Source organism: Drosophila navojoa, chromosome 3 (assembly GCF_054131105.1).
Source record: "Drosophila navojoa isolate 15081-1374.11 chromosome 3, UAZ_NAV_1.0, whole genome shotgun sequence".
Lineage (NCBI taxonomy): Eukaryota > Metazoa > Arthropoda > Insecta > Diptera > Drosophilidae > Drosophila > Drosophila navojoa.
Genome location: NC_142891.1, coordinates 368,021 through 383,981, shown reverse-complemented (window position 1 = coordinate 383,981; position 15,961 = coordinate 368,021). Strand labels below are relative to the sequence as shown.

The following is a 15,961-nucleotide window of genomic DNA, read 5'->3' as shown; positions in this document are numbered from 1 at the left end:
CAACAGTCGACAGCCAATTGGAAAAGGTTTTCAGCTGAAATCGCGTGATACTTGTCCAGTGCCTGCCTGGACCGAACAGGTTTTTCACGAATGGGTATGACTAAATTTCCGAATGGGGACTGCCAGTGGGTGCATGGTGCTTTTAAGGACCGTGGGGTGGGCTGTTCATAAAGCCGACACGTGCTGGCCATGTTAACAGACGCTGTTGTACCTTATATACACGACATATTGATTTATTTGTTGTTTTTGCTATTTAAGCTCTTTGAACTTCCTGTGCCTTGAGTGTCCTTGAGCTAGCCCGACTAGGGTAACCAACTATACAAAGTAAGCGCGTTCAATGCGAAGGTGAAATTGCGGTGAAGGACCTTGTAAAAGTTCTGGTGCCGCTCACAGATTGCAAATGCGATAGGTGTATAGGTGAGGTTTAATTACGCTCGACTGACTTTAATTAAATTCAGCTTAGTTTGAGGTCAAGTTTATTGTATTTATTTCTTTTATGATTTATTTAATATGAGCTATGATTGTGGTGCTAAATTTCTTACAGACGAAATAGATAAAATTAAATAAAATTCATTCAATTTGAAAATTATAAATTAATGTTTGAGTCTGACTTTTATGTAGAGCAGACAAAAGTATATATAAGGTCGAATAGATATAGCAATTACTATAACTTATTTTCTTTATTCTTTCATTAACCTTTAAGAGAGCATTCTCTAGTCGATTATGCATAACTAACATACTGAACTTTCACCTGCTATCGGTTCTTGAAGCCACCTGCGGAAGTGTGCGTGCAATTTGTCAGTTAACCTGCCAGAAAGTCTTTCCCACCCAAGCGAATTCTTGTGAAATACTGCAAAGCAATTAAATGACATAAACGATTGAATCGATGTGCGAGATACTTTCTCGTATTGTTTCGCAGTGCACAATGAATAAAACTTCTCAACATATAGCAACTACAAAATTTTGTGTAGACATAAAAATTCCTCATTTCAATTTTACTTTTTTCTTGTATATTTTTTCCTGTTTTTAATGAATTTGTTTATTTTATAGGGTTTGGCTTCTACCCCTTTTAAAATTGCAGTTATAACCATTTTATTGTCGTGTTTTAAGCTCCTTAAAACACACTTGGTATAGACACCATGGACATCGTAGATATTTGTTCAGAGGATAAGTCCCCCAAATTCCCCTACAGTAAACACTCGATCGCAACTAACGTGAACAACTCGTGGAGCACGGTCAACAACCAGGGCTTGGCGTCTACCAGCAGCCTAATGATGGAGCAACAGTCGGCAGAGTGGAAATCTACCCAGGATATGATAAGGCTTGCTCGCATGAGAGTCGTCACCTCGGTCATGCTGCATGCCTGGCGCCAACGCCGCGCCGATGTCCGCAAATTAAAGCAGGCCGTGGAACGTCTCCAAAAGAACGTGAGTATATGATAAGGAATCCGTCTATTCATCTCTTTATAAGAATCCCCCTTTAGTCCATTTTCTCTAAAAATGAACTACATGTATCCAAAACACTGATGCGCGTCGAGCAGAAACGTTGCAGGGAGCTTCAGGTGGAACTGAAGAAATCCACAATAAGCATGAACCAGGCGCGAAAGTCTTGTGAGATGCTTAACACATCCTTAATCAACCTGCAGGCCGACAAGGATCAGCTGGAGAAAGAGCTAATCTCTTGCAAACAGGAGGTAAGTTGGACCAAATTATGGATGGCCTTCACATAAAAGCCTATTTTGCTTCTTAGCAATCGGAGCTGAAGAAAATTGCGGTCAAATGCAATGAAGATCTTCGAAATTCGCTTTACGAGCAGCTCAACTTAAAAAAACAGCTGACCGAGGAGGAATCCAACGTGCAGCAATTGAAGGAGGAGAAGGAGCGACTTCTGAAAGAGGTGAGCGAGATGGAAAAGGAGCACAGGAATGTGAAGGAGTCGTTTGTCCTCCAGTTGGATAAGAAGAGTGAGGAACTAGCCAGCATGCGCTCAACAGTTGAGCAACTCGAACAGAAACTCAAACACAGTCAGACGTAAGTTGCCCTGTTGTATGCGACGTTCGTAGACTTTATACACTGTTAATTTCAGGAAACGTAATGAGCTCAAGCAATATCTGAAGAACATTAATAGCATAGAGCAGGCGGATCCCTGGCCGCGCCCCGATGTCGAGCTTCCCATTAAGCCAATCGTCGTCTCCACGCCCCAATCACGAGCGCTTACAGTGCCAAACCGTCGATACGCAGAGCTTTTGTCAACTGTACAATGTTACACATATGGCGCCTTATTCTGGATATGGCTTACTCTACTGCCCCGCAAGTCATTGCGTTACGGCTGCATGCCGACGAAGCGGTGAAAAGCGAGTCAATTCAGCAAAATAAAATATAACGGTTCCCAATTTGATATATTTTGTGTGATTGAGTAGAAATTTGCAGCAAAAGAATGGGCAAATTGCTCGGCAATGCCGCGTACATGGAAGTGTTCTGAACAGCAAATTTATTACGAAAATCCGAAGCTAAGCTACAAAGTTACTTAACCAAGAAATTTTGAAAATGGCTGACTTGGGCAACTGTTGTTGGCTTCAACATTAGCGGCCCCCCGCCCAACCCGTTACCTATACACGCATCCTCAACCAGAAGCGGTTGAAATACGCGTGAGAGGGGCGGAGGTTGGGCGGTGGGTGGTGCTGATGCATGACCGTGCGTCTCTTGCTAATCGACCCGTCGTCGTTAGCAAAGGCAGCGGAAAGCCAATCGAACGTGTTGCCACATCAACGCCAGGCAGAATTACTGGGAAACAAAGTGTGACGGAGGGTCGGCACTGAGCAGATCTGATAAACAGATGGGCATCTATATATCGATCAATGCACAGAGAACAATCACAGAAGACACTTCCAACATACGCCACTTTGCAACTCGTATTTATACGCAGCACCAGCCGAACGTGCACTTGGGAATTATAACGATTTTACGTTAACAGCAGTGACGCTTATACAGCGACTGCTGCTAACAGACATGGGGTGACTTTTTCTATAGGCAACTTACAGCGTGACATGCACTGTTAAATGGGTAAATGCGCTGAGTGCTGTTAAAGTCTAATATGTTAGCATTATAAATCGATATAAAATTGGTTAAATAGAATAAATATGGATAAGAGCGTACATATAATTAATACTTATTTAAAAAAAAAAAAAAAAAAACCAATTGCTTCAATTATTTAGTTTATTTTATTTGTGTCGTGACTGGGGTTCGAACCACAACCCTGACCTATTAAACACATAGATACAAATATACATATTTCTGAGATACTTTGCAGTTTCCTACTATGCCTAAAATAATGCTTCAGTTTCTGCCTTGCGTAGATACTTCTCTAGCATATGGAAATTGGTATGCTCACCATCACTTTCGTGGAGAACAAAAGAGTAAATTATTTGTATATTTAAATGACATAATATTGTAATAATAAAATTTGATATTCCATTTGATATGGCTTACGGAAGAATAGAAGGTTTCTTGCCCAAAACTCAAGACAAGTCTATAGAGGCCGTCTGGAATAATAAAACTTATCATCAAACTGGTTCCCTCGGCTTCTTTAGCACAAAAGGTTGGCTGCTGTTCCGCTAGCCAAGCTATGAAAGTGATAGAGGCTGCTTGTTGTTTTGCTGATATTTCCCTTGCGCTTGACTATTTTGTAGTTGTTGTTGCTGCTGTTGTTATTGTGAATCTGCGGCTGCGGCGCCCGCAAATGAATATATAAAATAAAAGTAGAAAGAGCGGCAGAGCTGAGTCAAGATTCCGCTGGGTTTTCAGTTGGTATTTTGACTTCAGCCCAAACAGACGACGCGGACGCGGACGCCAACGTAGTCAGCAAAATCGAAAAGTAAATAGAAATACACAGCCGCAAGCGCAGTCGCAGTTGCCGTCGAATCGACAACGAAATTTTAATAACGTGGCGTGCGCCTGCGCAAATAAAAGACACAACAGCAACAACAATAAAATAGAGAAATAAGAAAAAAATAAAAAAACGGCAACAAAAGACATTCGCAAACGCGCGCATAGAGAAATTTTAAATGAGTTTCATTTGAATTCGTTGATTCGTACCTGGCTGGCCTGGCTCACTACCTGAATCAAGCTGATCATTAACATGCAAAGTGCTTGGCCTACTAGGCGCGTATAACAAAGGCTATCAGACGGACAATCGCGTTTCGCATACGCAACCAGCTGCACACGTGCGTCTCGGTCGGCTTTGCAGTGGCAAGGCCCCGGTCTTACTTAGAGTTCAAGCAGACACCGATCGATCATTAGTGTGGGCCACAATGACCAACGCCACGCCCCCTGGCCTGCTGCACATGGATAAGCCGTTTGTTGCTTTCTACCAATTTTTCCTGGACTTAATTGTGTTTGCATTGAAATCGATTTTCTATATATTCGAATCGTTGTTTTATACCATATTACCGCAGCGCTTTCGAAAGTTGAAGGTGAGCAAAAACGAAACGAAAATAAATTATACAATATTTGCATAATTAGATAATCATGTAATATATAATATATGTATATCATATACTGCCTACATGACTTTTGACACTTGATATATGACCTAACGAAACTTTAAACTGTTTTTTGGTAACTCTTTGACGCAAATCTTAGCTCATTCATAAAAAGTTAAATCGGACTTAACACTTTTATGTTGACCACATTAACTGCTTTATCTGTAACATATTTTTTATAATTAAAGCCAATTAAAATACAAAAGTGAGCGCAATCAAAAACTTAAATCATGCCAAACATATTTAATGAATGAATGGAATGATGCACATATTTTATTATTATTATTACTCATTATACCCCGAAGCCATTCGAAATGGGATATGATGATGCCTGTAGTGAGCTCTCATAAACCACATAACAAACTCGAACTTGAAATGTTTATTGCTGTTATTAGACCAATATTCGTAGCGTTGATTCAAGCGGCAGATCTGCGAAGGATTCCGGATATATCCTAGTCGGGTACTCCCACTTTGAAGCACTCTGATTGCAGTAATGACTATAAATTTACGTTGATTACTCTGAAGTAATTGTTGAGTATTCATCTACAAGATAACAATTTCGAGTTTCTGTCTAAGTGTTACTATCCATCAAATAGATCGTTTGTACAGCCATTTTTATGGCCTTAGCTTTCCAATTTAATTTGGCATTGCTATCCTACAATTTTACAACTGTTGTAAAATTGAACTCTGACAGCAAAAACAGAAAAGAAAACCAAACCTTTAACAAAACATTGGCTTTATTTTCGGACATACTTCAATGAGCGCACGAAATAAAAAAAAAAAAAACTAAAAAAATCGTATTCACACGCTGGCGAGTTTTGTTTTTTGTTTTCTGATTTTGGCTTTTTATCAATGAATGCGTGTTTTTTATTTGCCCAATTTCTGTTTGAGTTTTCGGAGATTTATTTTGGCATTCGTGGACGTCACTTGTGCCGCGAGTGGCCGCTACCATGGAATCTGCAAATATTTATAATTGTCGACGATCTGCTTCGGCTATTTGCTTCTCAATTGGGGCAGCTGACATTGAAACGAAGCATGGGAAGAGTTTGAAGAGTCTTTTTAACTGCAGTTAAATATAGTTTTAAGTATACCAAATTAATTTCTATTGATTTTCTTAATAGCTGACATTGAAAGGAAGAGTTTGCAGAGTCTGCTTAACTACCGCTAAATATACTTTTAAATATCTCTAACTAATAAAGTTTAACTACCGCTAAATTTAGTATTAAATATCTCGAATTAATTTCAATAGATTTTCTTAACAAAAGTCTTTGAGTCTTATGCTTGGAAAACTGGTTTTTCTGCCTGGGCAAATTTTCTATTGTTGCTGCTGCGGCTGGCACTGCAGTCGCTGGAATCAGCAAACCTGACATTGCGAGTGCCGCAGCACAAAAGAAAATCAAGCAAAATAATATTATGCTATGGCTAGAGTATCAAAATATATGTAGGCATAAATACTAGGGAGGGCTACACAAATAATATGTCTTTGCTTCATGGTAAGCCGAGCTTAAAGACTAAACTTGATTGAACTCTTAGCTATTCATATATGTATGTAGGTGCATATAAATATATATATGCGTCTTATATTTATTTATAAGACGTTTCGACATAGCAAATGTTTACCTAATCGGGGGTTTTGTTACATGTTGCCAGCGAAGCTCCAAAACTTTGCTAGGCATCCATATAAAATATGCAAAACGTTTGCTGCACATTAAATATTCCAATTTTGTATTTCAATAACGCGGCTTTTCTTTTTATCTTGACGCACCCAATATACTCTGGAAATTTACCTAAACACTGTCATAGAAGATATTTATTACAATAATTTGAATATATCCGCACTGTGACTATCTAAGTTACTATAAACTAACGATTTTAATTTGTATAGATAGTTTATAAATACATATAATTATTTTAGCTACAGTTATCTGCAAATTACTTATTATTTGAATACAAGATACTTGATTTTTCAACCAAGTTAATATTCCATGCTAAGTTCAAATGTTTCTTTTGAAAGTACTTAATCACAAATTTCTATTCAATGTTGATTCGATTCATTGTCACAATTCCACTTTCCCTTTCATTTCAACAGAATGTATCCGGACAGGTGGTGCTGATAACAGGTGGTGGCGGTGGCGTCGGGCGTTTGATAGCACTCAACTTTGCCAGACTCGAAGCGCGCATTGTCATCTGGGATATCAATCAAGAAGGTGGGTTAAGCAACAGATGGGCTGCTGCTGCTGCTGCGGCTCATTAACGCCGACTAGCTAAGTGATCGAAGCACGTCAGCGTGGGCAATTAGCAGCTCGCTCGGCGGGTTAAGGAACCCTGCCACGGAGAAAGCTGTGTTACAGTTACAAAATTGATTAGCTAAGCGTGAGTCTTCTCTCGACAGCCATCAAGACGACAGTTGATCTGCTGGCCAAGCATGGCTATAACAACTGCAGGGGCTATGTGGTGGACATATCCGACCGAGAGCAGATCTACCAGCGGGCAGCGCAGGTCAACGAGGATGTCGGCCCTGTTGACATACTGATCAACAACGCGGGCATCGTGTGCTGCAAACCCTTCTGGGAGCTGCACGACCGCGTCATCCAGAACACCTACAACATCAACATCATCTCGCACTACTGGACGGTGAAGGCGTTCCTCCCTCACATGATGCGCCACAATCGCGGCCACATTGTGACCGTCGGCTCCGTCACTGGCATGCTGGGCACCTATGGCTGCAGCGACTACGCGGCCACCAAGTACGCCTGCATCGGCTTCCACGAGAGCCTCTTGACGGACCTCAAGGCGCACGGCTATGACCAGATACAGATGAGTCTCATTTGCCCCTACTACATCAACACGGGCATGTTCTCGGGCGTGAAGCCGCGCATGATGCCCATGCTGGAGCCCCAGTATGTAGCGGACCGCATTCAGGGCGCAGTGCTTCAAAACGAGGTCTGGTGTGTGCTCCCCAACTCCATTCGCCTGCTCACGCCGCTCAAATGGTGAGTATCTCACTCTCTCTCTCTTTCCCTGTCTTCTAGTACATAATATAATTGAATCTTCTTCCCTCGCAGCTTGTTACCCGCCAAGGTGTGTTGGGAGCTGATGTCGCGTGTGATCCGCGGTCCGGAGTCCATGATGCTCTTCCAGGGTCGCGGACGGGTGGCTGCCGGCTAGCAACAGAGCAAACGACTTAGCTTTAGTTTAAATTTTAGTTGTTATAAGAGGCATAAATATAAATATCGATTTTGATTACCTACAATCGGCATCCCCTAGTCCCGCACTGTGGTCTGCTGGTAGTAGTGGGGCGCCAGCTCCGTGAGCCACTCCTTCTTGATGACCGTGACGTGGTTCATGAACAGCTTGGTCGTCTGCAGCAGCTCGCCGTAGACCACATATTGAGCCTGGGGCAGCGTATAGAGCGTGGAGTTCGGATGAATGGCCAGCTCGGTGCCGCTGCTGATCTGCCGGTAGACACCCGAGTGGTGCAGATAGGCGACCTGGGTGAAGAAGCCCGCCGTGATGCACTTGCAGACCATTTCCACGTCGCCCTTGCAGGAGAATATGGCAATGCCGTACTTGTTCCTAGCCATGTTCAGCAGCTGTTCACGCAGTTCGCAGGCGCGCTTTAGATTCCGATAGATGAGATAGTACTGGCCGCAGAACTCCTTGGTCATGCCCTCCTCCACAAAGGCGCTGTGCACATTGAGCAGGGTAATAAGGTCGCCCTCGGCCACCTCGAAGTGCCGATGGGCAATGCGTCCGCTCTGCTGGGCAGCCGCCGAGGCGGGGCGCGAGAAGACGGACTGCACTTGGAGCATGGCTATGATCGTAATGATCTCCTCGGAGCAGCCCATTTGACCCGATATGTACAGCATCTTCGACAGCATGGCACTGAAGGGCAGCTCGGCCAGCAGAAAGCCTACAGGCCGCGTCAGCTGACCCTGCTCATCAATGGCATCAAGGGCGTAGAGCGTCTCCAAAGCAGACAGCAGATTTTTGGCAGGCGGCGGAGAGGGAAAGTCGAAGCGTAAGACATTGCTAATGCCCAAGGCTTTCAGCTGCAGCACTGCTCCGCTCATCTCGCTGCGACGCATCTCTGGCGGCTGTCGTGGGGCCAGCGCATCGTAGTCCTCTTTCGTATACAGCCGATAGACTTTGCCGGGACGCACGCGACCCGCACGACCGGCCCGCTGTATAGCCGAGGCCTTGCTGACGGGCACGACGACGAGGCTGTCGCTGCACGTGGTGGGGTTGTACCACTTGACCTTGACATATCCACAGTCGATGACGTACACAATGCCTGGGATCGTGATCGAAGTCTCCGCTATATTCGTGGCCAGCACCACCTTACGGACGCCCTTGGGCGGGGTGAAGAAGACCGCCAGTTGGTCGTTGCTCGTCATGCTGCCGTACATGGGAAGCACCTTGAGATTGGTCGTCTCCTGGCTGGCTATGTATTCACGGAGCAGGTCCATGGCCTCTAGCACCTCTTCCTGGCCGGTGAGAAAGGCCAGTATGTCGCCGGGAGGCTCCTTCTGATGCAGTTTCCACACGGTTTCCACGGTCTCGCGTACATAATCCGCGCAGGGCTCGTTCAGGTAGAAGTGGCTGACGGCGTGCATGCGTCCCTCGATGCTCAGCTTCACGCTGATGGGCTTGTCCGCCTCAGCACCTGAGCGTGGCCAGCTGAAGAACTCGCTAAAGAAGCTCGCATCGATGGTGGCCGAGGAGATGATCAACTTTAAGTTGCTGCGCTTGCGCAGGATCTTCTTCAGAAGACCCAGCACCATGTCCGTCAGCATATTCCTTTCGTGCGCCTCATCGACAATGATGACTCCATATTGGGTGAGCAGAGGATCGGCAAGCAGCTCCCGCAACAGAATTCCCTCAGTCATGTACTTTATATGAGTGTCGTTCGAGGTGCGCTCCAGAAAACGTACCACATAGCCCACAGTGTCACCCACCAGTTCACCGCGCTCCTGGGCCACGCGGTTGGCCAGCGTCACGGCGGACACCCGGCGGGGCTCCGTGATACCAATCATGCCCTTGCTATGCCAGCCCCACTCGTAGAGATACTGCGGCACCTGCGTGCTCTTCCCGCTGCCCGTCTCGCCAACCAGGATGACAACCTGGTGGTTTTCCAGGCAGTACAGGATTTGGTCGCGATACTTGCGGATGGGCAGCCGCTCGCGCTGCTCAACGAGACCAAGATTGTGATTGGCATTGAAAACGAAAGCTGAATTTTGCGGCTCCTGATGGCCACCTCCTCCTTCATCGATGACATCGTCTGTTTCTGGCCTTATAAACTTTGGCTTAAACGTTGCCATTTGTGCTAGATGCTTCGTATTGCTGCCGCTATTTTAATTGTTTACCTCGATTCATGCTATCGATAAGTGGATGCCGGCAGCTGGAGTGGTGGCTTGTCGATAACACACCGATGGTGCAACATGTCGACTTAGTGCTGTAAAACGTCTGCTGAACACTTATCGAGCAGTCGGAAATGCAGGAATAAAGTGAAGCTATCTCTTGGCAGCCCGATATATGACTAAGTACAAATGTCGTAAAGGCGCTAAATTAAGTATTTAAATCAGTTGAGAATCTAAAATTTTTGTGAGCGAAATGCATTGTTTGGCCAAACGAATAAAACGCTTTTCTGTGTTGAATTTCTAGATTTATGTTTTTTATTTCAAAAGTTTAAATCATGAAAATATTTACTCAATATCACTGATTCTATAAACAAGTTTATTTTGTTAGCATTTAAAATTCATTTAGGGGGCGATTTGTGTTTTGTTACTTTTGCCTTGTCTTGGGCAACATTTGTCAAAAGGATACGTACACACACACAAGAAGAGCTAAACTAGTTTCATACTTATCAAAGAAATGTACACAAGCCCTTTAATATAATATCTGAATATTTAAATCAAACGTCTACTCAATAATTAATTGTAATAATGGTAACCAAAATCAAATGTACTTCCTATCATGTATGTATGTGGCCTGAATATGGAACTCTGTGCTCTGTTCAAGTTCTATGTAACGAATCGAACGATTAATCCGGGAATTTTCCATGAAGTGCTTCTTGCTAGGTGCGTGCGTCTAAATGTAGGTTTTCCTTACGATTTTCTTGTATATATTTATCTTTATCTTTTTTTTTCTTTCTTTCTTTCTTTATATTTATCTTTCTTTTTTTTTTTTTTAGTGAGTGCTTTTCTGATATATATGTATGTAAGTTTGTAAATTTGATTGCATTTTTATTGTATTTTCGTTAACACTCTTAGATTTAAGATTAATTTTTGTTTTCTTTTTCTGTATTTGTATTGTTTTAATTATAATATTTAAGTGCAATTTGTTTACATCTGTCAACAAAAACTTGTTTTTTTTTTTTTTATAATAATATACTGATTTTTTTGAACTCATGAGCTTTGATTACTTTATTTTCGTATACTCTGTCTGCTCGGCATGCGATCCATTTTTCTATTTTCCCATTTCCGTTGTCCATCAAAACTGAAAAAAAGCCCCTGCTAAAACACTTGAACGATATTTTGTTATAATTTTTATACTAAATTGAATTTAGTTGTAGTTTTCTTATTATTGTATCTATATAAATTTGTATTTGTTTTTCATTTCTTTTCTTTGGCTCTGTCATACACTAGATATTAATATATAATAATATATTTAAAACGTGATCCATTTGGTTTATATTTAACACACTATATTGTTGGTTTCGCGTCCAATTTTTCATGGACTTTAAAACGATTTTAAGCTACAGTAAAATATTTTCAATACTTGCTGCGAAGCTTAAGTCTTAGCTGTGTAGTTGGCTACAAATAATGTGTGTATAAGTTCATACGCTAAAAAAGTGTAATTGATGCTCAAATACATATACATATATTGTATTTTCTTTTCCTGTTGTTTGTTTATTTTAGTAAATATAATTTTTGCTTAGCAGTCTAGAGAGTTGAAAAGCATCTGTAAAGACTTATTCGCAGTAAAAGCGCCCTTTATAAGCGTAAAATACAATACATATAAAGAAAATATTATTGTTACCAGAAGAAAGCTTTAAGTGTGGATGTGGGTGGGCAAAGGCGAAAGCAGCCCTCGATCATTGCTTGGCCGTCAATTTGAATGGCATACGGCCTTGCGGTGCAATGACACCGCATAATGCTGTTGGCAAAGGCTTGCTGGCGAAGAGGAAAGCGAATCAAACGGCTGTGGAATGACATCAATATACATCACCGGTGCTGGGGAAAGCATGCGACAAACAATATGCTCTATTAGTGTTGTAAAATGCATTATTAACTGCAAGCGACAATGGAAACTATTCGAATGGCCGATTGCAGTAGGTGTCATTCCACTATAAACAAGCAAAATGGCGATTTGTCAATACGTGAATTGTGTTTTGCAGCAGTTCGAACTTGCGTGCATTTATTCGAGGACCACAGCATAATAGATTGACGGTTCCCCTCCGGTTGCATACAATATACCCATCCGATCATTTATCACATGCTTTGCATTTGGGCCGCTCAATGCGTGTGCGCCTGTGGCTACGGCTTACAGCTTTTTCAGGTCTGATTGCGGCTCGGTTGGACTAATTGGTGACATTTCGACGCTGTCCAGTAGGGGAGTCTTCTCCTCGCTGCAGCTGCTGCCCGGCGCATCGTCCATCTCCATGACAAAGATGCGGGAGAGCTCCGCTCCGCTTAGAGTTTGCCTCGATGGCGACTCATCCACGGAGCTGTTGTCCTTGCTGCTGTTGTTGCTGCTGCTGCTGTTGCTGTTGCTGCTGTTGGTGTTGGTGTTGCTGTTGCCAATGCTGTTGACGTCGACGTCGAGTGCCTGATCGAGGGACTTGGATGGGGTGCGATAGCTGGCCGTCTTGTTGGCAGTTGGGGCAAATTGGGGGCTTAAATTCGTTTGGCAGGTGAGCGTGGCCAGGGATGTGGTCTTAATATTGGTCGTCTTCAGGTGATTAATGGAGCAGCTGCTCCAGCGCAAGTGCTGCTGGTGTTGGTGTTGGTGTTGGTGTCCATGGGCGCTGCCGCTGCTGCTGCTGTTGACTCCAGCTGCGGATGAGGAGGCATTATTGTCATCGTTGAAGCTCATTTCGTCCTCGCTGCCGCTGTGCGTGTTGTTGATGGCTGTCTGCTTGAGCCGCACCAGATGCCGCTCTGAGTACGACTTGCGTGCGTCCATGACGCGCAAGTAGTCAGAGGATTCGCCCAGATCCTCGCTCTTGGAGCTGCAGTACCGTCGCGTGCCCTGGCCCGCCTGGCCACAGAAGCTAGTCGTGACGCTCAGCGACCGCCGACTGCCCTGCGAGCCGGGCGAGAGATGGGCCGACGAGTGACTGGGCGAGTGCTCCAACAGCGAATCGTTGCTCTTGGCAATGCGATTCTTGCGGTAGAATTTGCTGTCCCTCCACAGAGTCTGGCGCTGGCTGCCCGAGGAGCTGCCAGTGCGCTGCAGCTCCATGTTGCAGGAGCCTGGATGATTGGTGGGCGACGATTGGTCTTGGCTGGACGAGGTCTTGCTGATGCGAAAGGAGGCGTGCGTCAGCTTCTTGTACTTCTCACTCTGCATGTTGACGCGATTGTCTGAATGGGTGCGATCCGACATGGGCATGAAGGCATTGTCAATGCGTCGCTCCTCCTCCAGAGAGCGGAAGGCCAAGCGATTGACATGCTTCAAGTGCTGCTTATCGGAGCTGGAGCGCTTTGGCGACATGTCCTCGAATGAGCTGACCCGGTACTTCTGCGAGAAGACCTCAATCATGCTGGAGCGCTTTGAAGGCGATGTGGTGTAGATAGAATTCTGATCATTAACGAGAATCTTGGGCGGATCGAATTGCTGCTGCTGCTGCTGTTGAGTCTGTGCAGTGGAGGCTAAGGAGGAGCTGCTGGAGTTGCTGGTGGCCGTGACGAGAATCTTTGGGGACAGCGAGACGGGGAAGTGCTGTGGCCGCATGTGGCCCAGGGAGGCGCAGCCCGAGCCAGATGAAGTGGAGCCCGTGCCGGACATGGCGTCGTCGATGTGCAAGAAGTTGTTGGGCGAGCTCTCACGGCAAGGCGACGAGATGGCCGAGTCCTGCGAGACCATGCTGCGCGGTATGGTGGCCAGTTCCAAGCAGGTCTCGTTGGTGCCCGTTGTGGTGGCTATAATAACGTCCTCAACGCCTTCATCAATCGGGGACGAGATGGACTGGAAGCTGTTGAGGCGAATGCTCGACGAGCCAATGGACAGGTCGTTGTCGGTCAGCGAACCGAACGCCGAGTCCTGCGAGGGATTGCTTCGGCCGTACTTCAGACACTTGAGCGAGTACTCCAGGCGGCGACTCTTCGAGTTCTTGTAGTTGCACATGTCCGCTGTTAGCTGGTGATTGAAGGAGGTGTGCAAACGCTGCTGGCCACCGGCGCCCGAACCACTGGCCACTGCGTCAGCGTCCTCCTCGCCCTCCCCCTCGCCTCCTGCCTCGTCGTCGTACTGCTCAGTCTCGATTGCCAGATTGCTTTGACTGCTGCTGCTGCAGCGTATCGTCGGCTGTGTCGTTGCCGGGGGCTGCTCCTGGGCATTGTCATCCGAGTAGAGCGCCGCATGGTCGCAGTAGTGGATGGGCGACTCTGTCGGCTCGTATTGCTGCCTGTGCTGCGTGCGCGTAAATGAGGATGACGCCGAGGTGGAGGCGGAGGCGGAGTGCCAGTGCTGCAGCCGCTGCAGACTCCTCATGTGACAGCTGCTGCCGTTGCCTACGACAATCTCCTCGAGCAGCGCCTCCTCCTCCTCGCTTGATATGTCAAATGAGTCCATTGTTCGGCTGATGCTGTGGCAAGGCGAGAACAACAATCAAAATGCGATATACACGATATAAAAGCAATATGGCTATATAGATCTCAGCTCTGCTTGGCTTTGCTTAGCTTGGCTTGGCTTGGCTTGGCTTGGCATAGCCTGGATGCTGGCTACGATGCAGCGCACCTGCTTCTATTGTTTTTCTTACTCTTGACATTTTCTATGCGTGTTTTGTTTAGACTGTGAATGAGTGTATGTGTGACAATGTGAGTGTGTCAATGTGGGCGTGGCAGTTGAAGCATCAACAAATACTTGGGTGCAGTTCTATTGCAAGCGATTCGCGAGCTTTTGTCAATTGTTCTCAAAGCAGCTGCATTGATGAATCAGATCTGAGTTGTGATTCTCGATATTTCATTACTTTAAGTAGTACTTGTTTTAAGCTAGCTATAATCTTATGCAAAGATTAATTAAATTGGACTTTAAAAAATAATTTCCTAACTATGATGAAACTTAACTAGATTTCTAATCAAATTTTCACAATATCATTTCAGGCACAGGCACACAGCTATTCGGCAATTAACTGGACTGGTCTGGATAGAGGACTTCATCCTAACTGGAATTGAGTAAGTTCACGCTTACCAATTTCGTATTGGAACGTTTAAAAGTATATATCAATGTATTTATGTATTTATTTTATTTGTTTTCAAATTTCATTAAATGTTTCCAAAATACATTCTCTAAGAGAGCTCCATGGCTTACAACTAAATGTATAGAATTATCAAAAATCTTTTCTCATCTTCTGATTCTGAAGATATTTTCTACATTTAAATTCTATTTAGATTTTAACATACTGCACCGTTCTACATATGCAAAGCTCTTAATTTAGATCTATAGTCAGAACGATAATCTATATAAAGTCTGACGTCTAATCTACAAAGTTAGGCTATATCCATAAAAAATGTAAATCTATTATATGTGGATTGATGAATGGGAGAATTGATTGCATCTAAATATGTAAAATCTGACTAACTAGATAATATACCCTTGCGATCGACCATATTTAGTATTATTCAGATTATACAATTGAAAATTGGACCGCAGTATAAATTATATGTATGTTTAGCAATATAGATATACCTGAAGAAGTTTTTGAATGTCGGCAGGCCGAATTCATTTGATATAATACAAATAGAAATCAACGTGCAATATTTATGTGAAAGCCGAAAGAAACATCGATATTTTAATACAAACGTGCAGATTACAGCTATAGATATACTTAAACAATTAATAAAAACACAGAGTATATTTATTAAAAGCATTTAGGCAAAGTTCGAGGGAGAAAAAATCATAGCAAACGGTTAAAAAACTAAAATGAATTGCTGTATTCCATGAAATCTTTGCAGTGCTGCCAATCATTAGATTAAGGCGAGAATAGTTCGAAACGAGCAAAAACGCATTCAAAACTCATTTGAAAAGAATAAGAAACTTTTTCGCACCTATTTCCAAAGTTATAAATTTTTAAATATATATACGATATATGATCGAATTCTTTTCACATTTGTTTGTCAAAGGTATTAGTTTAATTCTAATTTTAATTCATAAACCTTCTGATTTAAAAAATTCCCAGAATTTTGTTATTTCGAT

General features: G+C 43.8%; 4 protein-coding genes across 9 annotated transcripts in view; 2 read left to right on the top strand and 2 right to left on the bottom strand.

Annotated features, from left to right (window-relative positions):
* Positions 1–900: 900 nt before the first annotated feature.
* Positions 901–2,395, top strand: LOC108649689 (uncharacterized). Its single transcript, XM_018098693.3, has 4 exons — positions 901–1,427; positions 1,484–1,693; positions 1,750–2,030; positions 2,086–2,395. The coding sequence occupies exons 1-4, from the start codon at positions 1,140–1,142 to the stop codon at positions 2,348–2,350; spliced, it is 1,044 nt and encodes a 347-aa protein (XP_017954182.1). The 5' UTR covers positions 901–1,139; the 3' UTR covers positions 2,351–2,395.
* Positions 2,396–3,708: 1,313 nt separating this feature from the next.
* LOC108649690 (short-chain dehydrogenase/reductase family 16C member 6) lies at positions 3,709–7,793 on the top strand. The gene is made up of 4 exons (XM_018098694.3): positions 3,709–4,471; positions 6,630–6,747; positions 6,933–7,533; positions 7,606–7,793. The coding sequence occupies exons 1-4, from the start codon at positions 4,310–4,312 to the stop codon at positions 7,706–7,708; spliced, it is 984 nt and encodes a 327-aa protein (XP_017954183.1). The 5' UTR covers positions 3,709–4,309; the 3' UTR covers positions 7,709–7,793.
* Positions 7,582–9,949, bottom strand: LOC108649686 (putative ATP-dependent RNA helicase DHX35). 2 transcript variants are annotated; one of them, XM_018098689.3, is made up of 2 exons: positions 7,788–9,949; positions 7,582–7,728 (listed from the first exon to the last, which is right to left on the bottom strand). In XM_018098689.3, the coding sequence occupies exon 1, from the start codon at positions 9,859–9,861 to the stop codon at positions 7,804–7,806; it is 2,058 nt and encodes a 685-aa protein (XP_017954178.1). In that variant the 5' UTR covers positions 9,862–9,949; the 3' UTR covers positions 7,582–7,728; positions 7,788–7,803. The 2 variants fall into 2 exon arrangements, with proteins under 2 accessions (XP_017954178.1, XP_017954177.1); XM_018098688.3 differs by having other exon boundaries at positions 7,582–7,704.
* Positions 9,950–10,205: 256 nt separating this feature from the next.
* Slob (Slowpoke binding protein) overlaps positions 10,206–15,961 on the bottom strand; it is a 35,674-nt gene continuing 29,918 nt past the window's right edge. For all 5 annotated transcript variants that reach the window (XM_030384552.2, XM_018098663.3, XM_089256961.1 and 2 more), the window contains one exon: positions 10,206–14,351. In XM_030384552.2, coding sequence (XP_030240412.1) covers positions 12,086–14,351 — 2,266 coding nt within the window. In that variant the 3' untranslated portion in view covers positions 10,206–12,085. The remainder of the gene's footprint in view (positions 14,352–15,961) is intronic.

Coding starts and splice junctions, on each gene's coding strand:
- LOC108649689 (XM_018098693.3), top strand. CDS start 1,140: ATGGACATCGTAGATATTTGTTCAGAGGATAAGTCCCCCAAATTCCCC. Junction 1,428..1,483: donor TGGAACGTCTCCAAAAGAAC/GTGAGTATATGA, acceptor ATCCCCCTTTAG/TCCATTTTCTCTAAAAATGA. Junction 1,694..1,749: donor TAATCTCTTGCAAACAGGAG/GTAAGTTGGACC, acceptor TTTGCTTCTTAG/CAATCGGAGCTGAAGAAAAT.
- LOC108649690 (XM_018098694.3), top strand. CDS start 4,310: ATGACCAACGCCACGCCCCCTGGCCTGCTGCACATGGATAAGCCGTTT. Junction 6,748..6,932: donor CTGGGATATCAATCAAGAAG/GTGGGTTAAGCA, acceptor TTCTCTCGACAG/CCATCAAGACGACAGTTGAT. Junction 7,534..7,605: donor CTGCTCACGCCGCTCAAATG/GTGAGTATCTCA, acceptor CTTCCCTCGCAG/CTTGTTACCCGCCAAGGTGT.
- LOC108649686 (XM_018098689.3), bottom strand. CDS start 9,861: ATGGCAACGTTTAAGCCAAAGTTTATAAGGCCAGAAACAGACGATGTC.